Source organism: Bombus huntii, chromosome 10 (genome assembly GCF_024542735.1).
Source record: "Bombus huntii isolate Logan2020A chromosome 10, iyBomHunt1.1, whole genome shotgun sequence".
In the NCBI taxonomy this organism is placed as follows: domain Eukaryota; kingdom Metazoa; phylum Arthropoda; class Insecta; order Hymenoptera; family Apidae; genus Bombus; species Bombus huntii.
In genome coordinates, this window is record NC_066247.1 from 13087399 (window position 1) to 13102375 (window position 14977).

At 41.4% G+C, this 14977-nt stretch overlaps 2 protein-coding genes across 7 annotated transcripts; both read left to right on the plus strand.

The window, feature by feature from the left end:
• The first annotated feature begins 68 nt into the window (after positions 1 to 68).
• Positions 69 to 12945, plus strand: LOC126870399 (uncharacterized). Of its 5 annotated transcripts, none has more exons than XM_050628075.1 (7): positions 69 to 660; positions 3560 to 3703; positions 4239 to 4400; positions 4807 to 4983; positions 5255 to 5515; positions 8891 to 9147; positions 9430 to 9615. In XM_050628075.1, exons 1-7 carry the CDS (start codon positions 429 to 431, stop codon positions 9481 to 9483), a joined length of 1287 nt encoding a protein of 428 aa, XP_050484032.1. In that variant the 5' UTR covers positions 69 to 428; the 3' UTR covers positions 9484 to 9615. The 5 variants fall into 5 exon arrangements, with proteins under 5 accessions (XP_050484032.1, XP_050484033.1, XP_050484029.1 ...); XM_050628072.1 differs by having other exon boundaries at positions 71 to 660; positions 9459 to 12945; XM_050628073.1 differs by having other exon boundaries at positions 71 to 660; positions 9462 to 12945.
• Positions 12946 to 13093: 148 nt separating this feature from the next.
• LOC126870401 (uncharacterized) lies at positions 13094 to 14971 on the plus strand. 2 transcript variants are annotated; one of them, XM_050628078.1, is made up of 3 exons: positions 13094 to 13990; positions 14242 to 14765; positions 14832 to 14971. In XM_050628078.1, exons 1-3 carry the CDS (start codon positions 13300 to 13302, stop codon positions 14895 to 14897), a joined length of 1281 nt encoding a protein of 426 aa, XP_050484035.1. In that variant the 5' UTR covers positions 13094 to 13299; the 3' UTR covers positions 14898 to 14971. The 2 variants fall into 2 exon arrangements, with proteins under 2 accessions (XP_050484035.1, XP_050484034.1); XM_050628077.1 differs by having other exon boundaries at positions 14242 to 14955.
• The last annotated feature ends 6 nt before the right edge of the window (positions 14972 to 14977 follow it).

Below are 14977 nucleotides of genomic sequence, written 5' to 3' on the forward strand. Positions count from 1 at the left end.
TCAACGGGTGGCATCGCGCAGCTGCAGTCGCGGTGGTCGACCGGCTAGCGGAAGGAAGGCGTCAGTGAACGGGGGAGCACGGAACCGAAAACTGCGGTGGTACTCTGCCGACAGTCAGACAGTCGCCGTCGTCGGTCGTGCTGCTGCTGCCTACGAGTTACCGCTGCCGAAGACAGAGACAAAGATAACGAGAAAAACGACGCGTGTTCGAATAGTACGTGTGTCGGAGTCGAGGTGAACCGCTGGTGTTGTCGTGGCCAAGGTGTTTTACAGACGGTTCGACGCGATATAAGGCGCTTGTCAGAGGCGTCGAGGGCGAGAGGGCGTGCAGGAGGGTGGGAGGGGGGAGGGGGAGGGCAGGCGACGGGGAAGGATGTCGATGCGCCGCCGGTGGTCGGTTTCGGGGGTTGACTCGCGCCGCGGGGGCGATGAGCGCACTTCCCTCCGCCCTGAGACTGACCTGCTGCCGTTCCTGGCTCCTGCTTCTCATCTGCTTCGTTTTCCTGGTATCCGGCTGCAGCTGCGACACGCGCCCGGATCGCCTGACTCGCAGATTACTGGCAGGTGATGACGTGCGCGGATCCAGCTACGACGACGACGACGCCGACGACGACGTGTATGACGACGACCAGGACTACTTCGAGCACAACATCACTGCGGGTGAGTGTTCCACCCGTGGACCAGAAACCATGAATGCTCGATATCGTTAATTCGACGCGGCACGGTGTTACGATTCTAACGAAACTGGTAAGACTGATGAGAACGTCGAGTTCTCTGAGACTGGTGATATTACGAGATATCGAGTTAGGGACTTCTGCTTGGATTTTCCAGTTTGATACGTTGATAGGCGATATGGAGGACGATGTTCGTAACGAGTCTTTGACGACAAGTGGTGTAGTGGAACGGGAGAGAGGACGAGCAACAGAAATTAGCGAGAGACTTAATAACGCGAACAGTCTCACGATTCGATGCATCGATCGTTGATCGGTACAAAAGTTACTATTAGATAATCATATACTACTTAGAAAATGATTCCCACCGATCCTGTTACGTTTCGTTTCAAATCGATCGGTATGTGTTTCGATATTTAGTCCTTCTTCGGATCGATATGATGGTTCTCATTGAAGGATCGTTACGTTACTTTTCTCATGAAACAAGGACGATCGAAGAAAAGCGTGTGCCACGGGATTCTTGCCTCGCCTTCTTCGCGCATGCTCTGTACGAGCGTGCAAACACTTTGCTCCAGAATCTTCAGCCAGGGTGCAAACACTTGTTACTGTCATTGTTATCGTCATCTAGACGTTTTGCCTTTGTCAGACGATAAGTAACCCTTGTCTACCTCTAAATTCTACCTCGTTAAATCTAACGAGAAGGCAGATGGTAAGTGTTACAAACTGCAAAGTTCAGCGATACTTTCCTCGTTCTTCTCCGAATCCAATCATCGAACTTGCGATCGTGTACAAATCTTCTGATACGACAGACGATATTCTAACTGATCGTAAGATCGTGTCAATGTTTTCTCGTATTCATCGAATCCCAAGTTGTGACGCATCTCGTAGAAATCGCATTGATAATCGTGGGAAAGCATCAAAGTCGAAAAGAGTAATAAAAATAAAGGAAAACAAAATATTTCGCGTGGAAATTCGCGAGTGCGCCTGCGCATAGATGCAAGAGCAAGAAGAAACTAGTCCCTCTTGATTTTCGCGCCAACCACTCTGCCGGTATTGATTTTAATGGATGCTGCAAGCTCTCTCAATGTCTGCATGTGGGTGTTTGCACACTGCCTGCAGCTGCGTGAGATTTCAAAAAGATCTCTGTTTCTCCTTCTTCTCCGCTCCCTTCAGCCCGTGACACGTAACGCAGAGAAGGAGGAACGACAGAAGGGGAAAGACGTTAAAGAAGGAGAAGTATGGTGCGTCACTCGCTCTTGTTTCCTCGACGACATTCGCAGGAAATCTCCGCTCTGGAGTAGAGCTCGATGAGCGGTAAAAACACTCACACACACATTGGCGAATCCTAGCCTAATGATCGCGCGTCGTGAACTTCCTGAATCAGGTCAAAAAGCATAATTCTGCGTGCTCCGTTATTTACGCGACACAGCCGGGCTCGACCTCCTCCCATTCATCTGCAGTTCGAACGATCGATCGATCAGGGCAAACGCGAGCTCTGGACTAGGAACGAAGAAACCTATTTCTAGGCGAAAACTCGTACGTAAGATGTTCTCCGTTGCACCATCCCGTGCGCCCTCGATGGAAAGTTAATTAGGGTACACGCGAGAACGTGACACGATATCCCGCGGTTTAACGTGTGTTTCTGAACGTTTGCCAACGTAGCTGATCATCGTTATGTTTCCTCCTTAAACCTGACCCATGCCATGATACATTTAATAACGATATAACGCGATAATTAAGGGGAAATCGATACTTGTCTGGCTCAGTGCCCGCGCCTGGTAACCTGACACAAACGGCGCAATTATCCCAAGGAAATATGCCCTGCTAATTTTCCCCGTCAGTTTTTCTTGCATGAAAACAAGTTTTATTAATCATTCGGTTAACGGCTAATAGAATAATATAATTCATCCATGCATAAAATTATCGTGAATTTATAGCCGAATATTTCACCGTTTCGTGTTAGAATTACACACCGTGATGATCCTAAATTCACAAGTTTGAAACACAATTTTCAAAAATGAGGCCTTCGACGCGATTTCGTCGTTCTTGATTCTCGCCATATTTCGAGCCACAAAATCTTGACTTTTCTTGCGCCACGAATTTAGAACCACGATATATAGAATCATTGGAAAATCGACGCAGTCCCGACATCGTTTACAAAAGCGCACCAGATATCAAACATCTTTTGATGCGAGAAAGTGGCCTGGATAGAGTGTGTAACAATGGCTTCTTTGCTTCGTTAATCGTTCAGAATGTATGCGCATTCGTGGCTCGACAAACAGACGCCTGTGACAACGCGCTTAGGCTGCACGTCAAAAGCAGAACAAAGACGCGTATCGAAACCGGGAATAATAGTTGAAAGAAGAACGATACCTCTATTGGAGACCGAAGCAACAGTGACAATAACGAAAATAACTGAGAGCACTCTTCGGAATGAATGGACCTTCTTCTGCAAAAATGTTACCACTAAGGTAGCCGTGGCACGTAGCTATCTGTGAAAAATGATTGTTATCCCTGCTGCAAAGTCGCGTGTCTCAATTTTTGTGACAATTGAATGTTCTATGTGTCGATCTCGCGCTAGTTTCAACTAAAGAGAAAAAGAAGGCGATCTTTTACAAGTAACGACGATCGTTTCACATCCTTCTCGAATCAAACAAATTTTGTGGCGATAGGGAAACACGACTTGGTCGCAAGATAATTGAAATTGAATAAAACTGAATTCTACCGTGCGATCAATGGGATTCTGAAGTTTGGACGGAGGAAAGCACGATGCGATAGTCGTCTGGAACAATAGCGCACGCTATTTAAGGAAACAACCTACATATTTCATCTACTATTGAGAAACGTCGTAGATAATCCGGTATGCTATCGATTTCGTCTGTTTTCAGCGAAGGGGCAGTACCTGGGCTCGCCGTGCGATGTCTCGTGCAATCCGGAACTGCAGCACGTGTTCTGCGACACAGTCACTGGTTTCTGCGAGTGCGAAAAATTCTATCCAGTTCGTCTTGGGCCTACCAAAGGATGTGCCAAACGTACGTAGCTCGTTTCACACCCGATTCCATGTTATTTTGTCCTTCAAGTAGATCGTTCCGATAGCGAGAATTACCGCGGTAACGCAGACCGCTAAAGTGGAGAAAATAAACGTGGATTATTCTGTCTAATCCGAACGACAATATTTTACGTGGTTCTCATCTTCATCTTGCGACGATTATTCGACAACTCGATTCGTTGCTTCGACGCGTTTCTTTAAGTTTGATGACAATCAATTGGATGCCTATTTTTCTTGTGTAATTTTCCTTCTATCTTTGAATAGCGCGGTTAATTCTAAACTCGTCGCTTCGATACTTATTTCTTCGAATTTAAAGAAAATCAATCGTTGACCATTTATTCGTGTACTTCTTTCTCGTTCGTTAAATAGCATATTTGATTTTGTTTTTATCTAAGAACACTGTATCGCGTGGAATAATTTCGACATATTCGTATTATCATCGCACGTGGAAGATCGAAAACGTATCGCGTTTTCATAAAAACAACGACGAAACAAGTAACAAGTAACCGGTTTTCCAGCTAAAAGACTCGGGGAGCAATGTTTCTATCGCGCGACTTGCACTTTTGCGGATCAACACTCGACCTGCACCCAGGTGCAGCACAATGCTGTGTGCGACTGCGAACAAGGTTACCATAGGGTCGCCCTATCCAGGCCTAACAAGAAAGTGTTCTGCGCCGAAGGTACACCGTGCCAACTTATTGTCACACTGATTACATCATTGCCAAAGTGAACCGGACCCGATTTTCATGCGTGAAATATCTTATTACGAGGAAAAGAATCTTCATTACATACATATACGACATAGATTCTAGTTTCCTGTTCTCTTTCATTTTCGTATTACAATTTAAACGGTAACGATTTATATGCTATCAAGGACAATTTGCTATTTATGACAAATTATAGCATCGTAGTTCGAAAAGTGAATTTTCTGCATGCACTTAGTTCTAATTCGGTGACCAATCGTTGTATGCACTGATACAGTCGAGATACGAATCAACGTCGCGTAAAATGGTTTTTGTAAGCGTGCACACACTTCTAAAGAACCCAAGTTCAGAATTGAAACATAGCGTTGTAATCTGTTGGCAGATCTGGTGCTGATAACGACCGATATTCCTACCCTGCTCTGCATAGCATCGGGAATAGCGGTATTCACAGCGATGATATGCTTCGTGCTCAAGTTATTCAGTCGTGCGAGATACTCAAGGCCACGGCACTATGCCAACGCCAATCACGCGCCGCCCATGTTGTTTTCTAGCGACACAGGTGAGTACTCGTTTAGAGGATCGACGATCAAGATACAAACAGTCACTCGCTCAAATAAAATATTTGAATACCTACGAAAACATGTAGTTGTATTCTGTATAGTATCATAATGTCGAACATACGGGCTCTTTACTCCATAGCGAAACAATTTTCATTAGGCCGAAAAAAATTGTATATCAAAGGAGTTAGGCGATTAAGATTCAAATTCAGAACGACAAAAGAGTCCAAATTCCCATAGGAAATATTATTCTTAACGAAAACGACCCAACAGGTATCCCACTGACGCTTCACGGTGGCCGACCATCCTCGCGCTCCAGTCAGAGGAGCAGCACAGGGGGACCTTTGACCTACGCGTTCTCGAGGAGGCCAAGTAGTGGTGGTAGCCGTGGTCCACTGGTACCAGCGTCGAGAGCAGGTGCGGCACGTGCCGCCGCCATCTTGCTTATATCGTGTCACCTGCAGGCGACCAAAGGCGGAAACAAGCATCGACGTACCCTTAGCGACGTAGCTGAGGGATCGTCCGACGGCCTCGGTAGACGATCAACGATCTCTTTCTAACTATCCTTTTCTGTCTTCTATTCTCACTTTTATCTGTCCGCGTCTCTCACATTCTCTACACCATCTGTGTGTCTTCTATTTCTACGTATTTTTCTTCCTCTTCCTCTTCTTCTTCTTCTTCTTTTTCTTTTTCTTCTTCTACTTCTTCTTCTTCTTCTTCGACTCGTTCGAATCGCCCCGTCCTCTTTCTTTCGTCATTCGTTTAAGGTTTAACCCTTTGCGGTTGTATGTCTGCTCTTTTATCGTTTCAATCATACGACAATTCTCAGACACTAAAGAACATTTCTGATTTTATATCATATTGAACTAACGAACATTTTGTTCGCGCATTATAGTGTATTATTTCTTATCTAGAAAAAATATGCGCGTTATATAGGTAAATAAGATGTACATCTCTGCCAAGTACGTTAGTAAAGAACACTCGAGCGTTTAACTTTTAAGAACGAATATATCCAACGACAATGTCTAATGCATCGTAATATTCAATTATTGATACGAGTCAGTGTACCAAATAGTAGTATGGTTGAATTTTATTTGGATTATTTGGACATTCCGTTTGATTATATTATTAATGTTTCTTCGATGAAAATTAATTCCGATTACAAGACACCCACGTCTGAGCTCGATACGACCTCAAAGTGTTGATCGTAGAGTGTTTCGCGAATTTTGACGTAGACATAAAAAATTTAGCTTTGGAAAGAAGCTAAAGCGATTGACCACGTGTAATCACGAATATCTTTCCTAATTCTATAACGATCACCTTCTTAATTCTAATTTCTTTTGTCTGTTTTCTACACGAATCTATCGTCATTTTATTTCTTGTCCTTCTCTCACCATTTCTTCGCATTCTATTCTGCACGAGTCGCCTCTCAAGCGGGCGACAACGATGACGAAGAAGAAGATGGTGGTGGTGCTTTGAGTCGTGCCATACCGTTGTCGCTGTTGTGTCGTAGTCGTTGTTATTGATATTTAGCACCCTGATTATCCAGCTTCCCTCTCGCGTTCACTGCGTTCCATTATTCGTCTCGTTGTCCTATATTGACTCTTATGTAACGATCTTTGATTACACCGAAGCGAAATCGATATCACGACGAGGCTTAAAGGAACGAGGGAAACGCGAACTCCAATCACGTTTTATCCTCCTGGACACGAACAACTCACCCTTCTTTCTCTGTTGTTTTCCCACGGTTAGAATGTTGGAATTTTTATTCGAATTGCGTTCTGTTCGCCAAACAATGGCCGTGACAGTACAACCGATCCGGATAATCCCAAAATTACAAAAGCAAAAAAAAAAAAAACAAAAGAACAATATTTGCGTATATGTATCACTCCTTCTAAGTCGTATCTTACACACTCATCCCGAATAGATAAAAAAGAATAATTTTTCGATAAGAAAAACCACGTACACATACGTGTGGCATATTTATATCGTGAATCAAACACAAATGCTACATTGTCACGTGAAATGTGATTCTAATGTGTATCCAATATAATATAAAGCGCTGCACGAGTGTGTTACGAGATAGCAAGATGGCAGCGGCCGATTTCGTTGCTCGTTAACGAACGAACGTTCTCTGGTAAGACATAGAGAGACACGAAATCTTTACGCACTAGCTAGCTCGCCGCACACGCACGCAAAATAAAAAAAGAAGTACAGTACCGGTTCGCATGCGAGGGGTCAGCTTCTTCTACCAATTTTGACTTAAACGCGCCGAATTTTTAACGAACGCATCTACTTATTTTTCACTACGCACAATCGAGTGGTGGGGAAACGGGAAAAGATTAAATTTTCTAATTAAGCCTGCTACGTTTTTCAGCTGCTACGTTTTACCGCTGCTACGTTCTTCCGCTGCTACGTTTTTCCGCTGCTTCATTTTATTTGCTGAGCTTTAAAAAAGTCGCCGCTTATTTTTCTTTTCTTTTTTTGTCAACAGCTGTAACGAGAACGAACGCTAAGGAATAAAATGAAAAAATATATAGTATATTCGTCTTCTATTTGCCTGTTCGTTGCTTTCTCGCTTCTATGTGTGTTTTTAAAGATCGATTTTACAAGTTTCGACGACGATCAAAAGTTGCTTCGATAAAGGATCGATTACATTAAAAGAATGATCTATGTGTTTTGAAAAAAAAGTGGAAATAATTGTGCACGGATTTTATAAATGCTGAATGCGCTTGCTGGAAATCGAAGGACAGACGTACACATCTCGAACGAAGCTTCTCTATATGCAACAGGATGCACGCGTATAACTGTTACTCTTTCTCTGTCTGGCTGCATTTTCTGTCGCCTTTTGTACGCGTCGTCAATCAATAAGAACCGCTAACAAGCTCCGTGAATTAGAAACACTTAAACAGCTCGCAAGCATATTCGCATCCCTGTGTACACGTACACGTACATACGGCTCTTACGTTCACGTAATAATTTCGCGAAATTAAATTCCTAACGAGGATCAAGAATTTGTTTGGAATTATTAATAACGCGCTGCGTATATTTTGTTTGCTTCGACATCCACTCGAAACTACACGAAACTACACGAAACTACACGATCAAAACATCGTACAGTGCAGAAAATGTTCACCGTGTTAGCGATTCAAAAACGCAAATGTGGAGGAAAGATTGTGAGCGTTCGCTTTCGTACGTGCTTGCTTCATGCTGAAAAAGGCCGCTTGTTATTCCTCTTACGTTACATAACACCATGCAATGCTCGCTGTCGATGGACAATATCTACACGATGACAATTTGCACAGTCACTCGAACACCGAAAAGTCAAAATCCCAAAGTTCTTCGATCAACAGGCAAAAAACATTTCGCATCCGTTCGTTTTCCTTCTGATCCTTATCCACTTTCTACAAACTTAATTCCTGTTCGCAACTCTCTTTGAAATTCGCCTGTCTCGCGCGGAATCCTAATTTCGAGTCTCTTTTCCCTATCGGCTTCCCCGAAAATAATCACAGCACAGAGCGTCAAAAGCTTCTACGTTCGACGAACCTGTAAAATTAAAGAAATCAGCTGATGCGACCATCGAGCTTGCATACTCCCATGTACGAATAATTAGCTAGCGACCGAGGGATCTCGTTGATTCGACAACCAGCACCAGTAACTACGTACCGCTCCTATATGTATAGCCGAATATTGATAGAAACGTTTTACAGAGGCCGACAGTCACGCTGGTATTAGCCGAGCAGTCGCAATTAGATTTCGTATTTCTGATTGATCTCTAAGCCTAGCTAATTGACTCTTAGCGTAGCGGAAGGGAACAGCCGGGTGACGGCAGGGGGCGGGTGGGGATTGGAAATATAATTCTCTGTCCCGACTTCTAGAATAAAATTTTACCCGTTGTTTCCTCGATAGGTTCTCGTCGCCCTAGCTTAACGTCGGTTCACAGTTCGACGTCCTCGGCCCGTAGTTATAGCGCTCGACGACTCGAAAAGGAGAGAAACGAGAAGGAGCAACGACAGGCGTTGCAGGAACTCAGGCTGGCCAAACAGCGGGAACAACAGCAGCAACAACAGCAACAGGTCGCCCCTACGCCTAGTCCTAGAACTCCGCACTCTATGGACGAGCTGTTGCCATCCGTGGAGGAAGGAAAGGAAGTGTTTTATAACGAGGTATTTTATAGGAACATTAGGTGCGTCGATTCGTTCAGTACCTAGTTGATCCTTTCGACGCTAACTTACATTACAACTTATAACGTAAGAATTTATAATTTACCGATTATAACGCAATTGCCTGCCAAGCTATTCGGTATTGAAAAAAGTGTTTCAAGCTGAAGCTAAATTAATTTAGACGTCTGGCAATTATAATTCTTCTTCCGCGATTTATCCCCCTGTATTTAGCGATCTAAATTTTAAAGCTACCCTAAAGCTACTTAAATCCCAAATAATTCTCAGTCCCGCATTGAAACGTTGGGGTACACTAGCAGGTGCCGACCGCAACGGACATGACCGAAGAAACACCAGCGAAAACGACAGCCATTACGACAACCAACGTGAACGCGACCAGATTCGGTGAAATGACTCCCGTCACGACCTCGACAACGTCCATCTTCGAAACGAACATCGCACCCCGTGCCACCGGTGACATCTTTCAAGTGTAGTTAAGGACTAGAAATATCGACGAACTCGTAACTCATACGTGACTCGAATCGAATGGTTACAAGCCAGTGAAGAGACGTTAGTAAATTCAATACATGAACACGTAGCAGCACAGTTCCGAATCGTATATAACAAAAACAAGAAGATAATGTCCCGAGTTTAAGAACAAAGAGAAAATAAATAAATAAATAACATGGCTGAAAACGTCACGCGCCTAAGAGATAAACGGCTAAAACAAAAGGAAGTGCACGTGTAAGATGCTCTGTCACGGACGCGGTGCTCGAATGAGAAGAAATTGTAGACAAAAGGTACAAAGAAGGTCGCTAAGTTGTTAAAGTTGAAGTTTTGCTTGTGCCACGCGCGAAGGCCTAGAATTTACTCTAAAATGATACGTTTTTATTAAAGCTAGGTGCAAAATGATATGTACCTGGACGTTAAGCCAGCTCTGAGTATTTAAAAAATGAGTATAAAAACGCGAGATCGAATCGAAGTTAAAATCGTTCAGTGCTAAAATACGTAAGATTCGGGAGTATATGTGAATCCTGGACGTAGGTGCGGGGGAATACGAAGTTGTACCTGAATATAGAGGTGGTACGTGCCGTGTATTTAAGGGTTCAGAAATTTTCAGCAGAATTCTGACCCGGTAGCGGAGGATTCTTTGTCCGTAATGGTTACAAAATTCAGATGACATCTTTCGGATAATTTACGTGCGTTATAAATCCCGAGAGTATAATTTCTAAACGACGAGAAATTCTTCGATCGAATGCTACTTCTAAATAGAATTTCCTAATTACGAAACTTTTGCGAAACTTGTAATCTTTTAAAACTTTTTCAACTGTTTCTTTATCCTTTTTTGTAAAACGATATTAAAACAGCAAGGCACGAGGTTTTATAATAGCTGTAACTCGTTTCGAATTTTTGTCCCTTTACGGACAAGAGGAAGAGTGGAGTTGGTATTCCAGATGATTTTTTACGGCTTAAATTTTTTAAGCATTTACGGATCATTGGTTCGACGATAGAATTTTTTACAATGATTCGAACGATTATTACGAGCAAAAGCGGGTGATCTAACACAGAAAAAAAATCGAGCTTCGAGTCAACAGTTCGATGCTTTGTGTATTAACTCTTCGGTACCACGATACTCTGTTTACTACGATTTACTTACGTATCAGTCTAATCGTTTTTCCAAGTAGGAACGAGATTAGGTTACAAACGAAGATTTTACCGATTTAAGAAGCGCAACGTTAAACTACATAGTTCTTACTCGTTGTTTCTTTGTATCTTACCAATAACTTCTTACTATGCATTTAATCACATATCAACAATGGAAGAAAATGATGCCAGTTTTAAACGAATTGTTCGAGATACTAGAGAGAAAGATGGAAAAATAATTATCATATTATTTCTATAACTATTTACGGTAATACGCCAAATCACATGGTTATATTCGGTAGAAGAGAACGATAATTGCCATAAATGTTTTGCCTGAAAATTAACTCAAACTTTGTATTATCATGTATTTAGAAAGCACAAAGAAAGGAACATGCTATGTTCATATACATATTTCGTTTTGTGTAAAACGATATTGATATACCGATACGTTCGATCGTTTCGTTTGCTCGAACCGACTTAGCTGCGATAAGAAAAAACAATTGGCAGGGCATTCTCGAGTGGGTCGAGGCTAAATATACCTCTAATCTTAGGTAAATTACTCTGTGACAACTAAATAGAAAAACGTGAAAGATATCGGGCTGGTGCTTGGACGCACACAACGATGTGGCACCAGCAAGAATCGTGCAAAAAAAAAAAGCTACAAAAAATAAGAAAATATGCAAAAAATTGTGCTACCACTATTGCGATCTCGTAATCTCGCTTCTCTGCGACCGAAACTGCGTGAAGCACGAGCGGTTTCTCTCTTTTCCCTCGCTTTTTCTCCGGTGAACGCACTTTGACCAAAAATCCAATTTGAACACACGCGTTACGAAAATCAGAATGAAAGAAAACTCGTTTCGTCGTGCGTTTCTCCCTCAGAGATACGAAATTATTTATCGAACAACTCGTTCTAGGTACATTGTGCAAATTAGACGATTAAATATTTCTCGTTCCCGTTTGACGATCCGTGACGAACCGCTGCTTTATGGCATACGATCACGAAATATTACGAAAGAGTAATTTCTGCGGCGAAGAAACGAATGAAAAATGAACGACATAATTTGAGTACGTTTCTGTTCCCGTTTGTTAAATTAATCGTCGTTGACTTTTTTCTTTCTTTCTTTCTTCTTTCTTTGTAATTGTTTGTTTAAATGCAAATGTAAACCGTCTCGTTGCATCGGTGCATACGATTTTCTCGAGTCGCTCGACTCGCCAATGTAAATTGTAGAGATAAAAACAATCGTTAAAAGCAAATTATATATATTCTATATATACATATTCTATATATACATGTATATACGTAAGAAAGCAAACATGCACGAGGGGCTGTGTGGAATTTCACCAAAAGCGAAACTGATAACCATAAAAAGAAAGAGAGAGAGAGAGAGAGAGAGAGCAACATCCCTTGTCTATATAGAACGAGAGAACAATTAAACAAAAGAGAAAAATATGAAAAAACGTGTATCAACATCTCGTGTTCGAATAATTACGCTGCCTTTCCCGATCAAATAATAACTAAATAAATCTAAAAGAAGAATAGGAAAAGAAACACAGTAACAAAAATACAGAGAGAGAGAGAGAGAGAAGAAGAAGAAGAAGAAAAAAGACGTAGAAACGAGAGTCTTAAGAACGTTCTTGCGACTACGCGATTCTACGTTGTAAGTGTTTGCGTGAACGAAGTCATTGAATCATTGTTACACACATACACACGCGCACACACAAAAAAAACAAAACACACATACATGATCCTCCCCAGCAAACAAAAGATACGATAAAAAAAAGGATAAAAAAAACAGAGCATATAAAGGCGCGCGGTATGGCGACGATTGCACACCCGATTTATCGAAATCGATCGTATTCGAACGATTGCCAGTCTCTATTAAAACACACCGAAGGGATTTAAATTCTAATGAATTATATCGCCACAACCCCGCATATTATTATCATTATTATTATCGTGATTATTATGATTATTATTATTACGAGATGATTCGATTCGACCCGCTGCCTGATTTCTAAAAACCGAAGAAACGAACAGAGAGATTCAAAAAACGGTCGATGTTCAACGTTATCGTTTTATTCTATTTTAAATGTTTACTGTATAATAAAATTGTAATATAGTCGTTGGGCGAATAAAGCTCGTTTTTCGATATACATATACACACATGTCACGGAACCAGTGTTGCACCTTTCGCCCCCCATCCATAAAAGTTTGTTTTATTTTTTCTCCTTGCTTTTAATTTCATGCCAATCCTGCTTCTATCGAATGAAAGTGCTTTACAGTGTCACGCATAAGTCACGCTGAAACATTAAATCATGTATGAACCCCCATATTATCAGATCAATTAGCAAACTACGCGAGCCACGAATTCTCGAATTAAAAGCTCAATATTCCGTGTTGTCCCTAAGAAAACGTATCGTTTCGAGGAAACCTCGTTCTTTGATATTTCTCTCGTAAAGTAGAAACTTTTAGTAGGAGACTTTTAGAAATATTAGTAAAAAGAATTAACCGCCATGGAGGAAGAGATAAACTTCCGAGTGGAGAGTAATCCGACGAAACCAGAAAATACATTACGTCCAATAATGTATATTTCTTGGTTGTTAGGAGTCGGAGTGGCTAGGCCGAAGAATTGTCCAAAATGGATCACCGTCATCCTGCGAGTGATCCATTTCAGCGTGTGCTCGGTGATCATCGCGTTCAGTGCAATGGACTTTGCAAATTTTGGCAAACAATTCACCAGCAAGTTATTCGAAATTATGTACTGCATGAACGAAACTGTGTGCCATCTCGCAGCCTATTACTACGTTTGTCATATAATAAGACATTACGATAAATGGCCTGAATTGATGAAGATGTTGGAATCGTTGAATCAAAATATTAGCAAAGGGTTGTCGATCAATGATGAATGCGTGAAAATCAGCCAAATCTTGGCCATTATAATAGCGTTATTATGTGGTCCAGTGTCGCTAGCTGTTCATATCCTTTATTATTATTTCATTGCACCTGATCAGATCTTTGTTTCCGATCTGTTTCTCTATTACACGATCGCGCAAACTTTAGTAAACAGCTTCGTGTTCGATGTCATCGTATACATGATCTGCCACAAATTTAGAGCCATCAACGAGATGATCAAACAGTTAGATGAAAAACTAACATCCTATTGGATCGCCTTGAAGATCAGAAGAATTAGAAGACTGCATAATGGTACGTAGAGAATGGTGGCTTGTTTCTTAGCGTATAAATTCAGAGTGAGTGACGTAAGTGGAACAGAATTTTTCTGTTTGAAGGCAAAAATCTCCGAAGGGCATAGTTTAAAATCAAGGGCAAAATTTATCTTCTCTCTTCGAATTAAAACATACGACTTTTCTTCCTCGTCCCTCACCACTATACCACTATAAAACAATTTTCTCATAATTCTGTGCACTTCATCTTTGTAATCAATCGATTTCTTGCAGAGATATGTTCCATAATAATGACAGTGAACGAAATTTATGGCATTGATCTGCTATTGTGTTCTACGAACGCTTTTATAATGGTGGTCGCGAAACTGTTTAGAATCTACATGAGCGCCGCGGAACAGAAAAGTGGTTTCATATTTCTGAACAACGTGATCTGGATAATTTATGTGTTTCAATTCATTTTGATGTGTTGGCTGTGTACATTGACCCACCGAGAGATAGATAAAATTGGGCTATATATCAGTAAATTTATACTGAACACACAACACTCGACGAAATTTAACAAATTGTCTTGCTTCGGTAACAAAGAGCCGGAGCAGTTAGGAATCTTCAATAATGAATGCCGTGGTAATGTCGCCTTGAACCTGAATGGATTCGGAATGGAAAGTCTTCTGCGATCAACTTTCGAACAAGACTGTGTTCGAAACGAAATCAATGATTTCTCATTGCAACTGAAACAATATAGAATTACGTTTACCGCGTGTGATTTCTTTGAAATGAATAATTCTTTGCTAACAAGAGTGAGTACCATAATATTTGATATTTATATGATGTTGTTAATTATATTCGTGTATATTTACTTTCAGTTTATCAGCGTTATCACCACGTACTTGATCATTCTGGTACAGTTCTATAAGCCAGAAGGTTTCTGAATATCAAGAATGAAAAACATTGGATAAATCTGTCGAAATAAATCCTCTAGATACTCACAGAGATAAGTAAAGTAAATGTG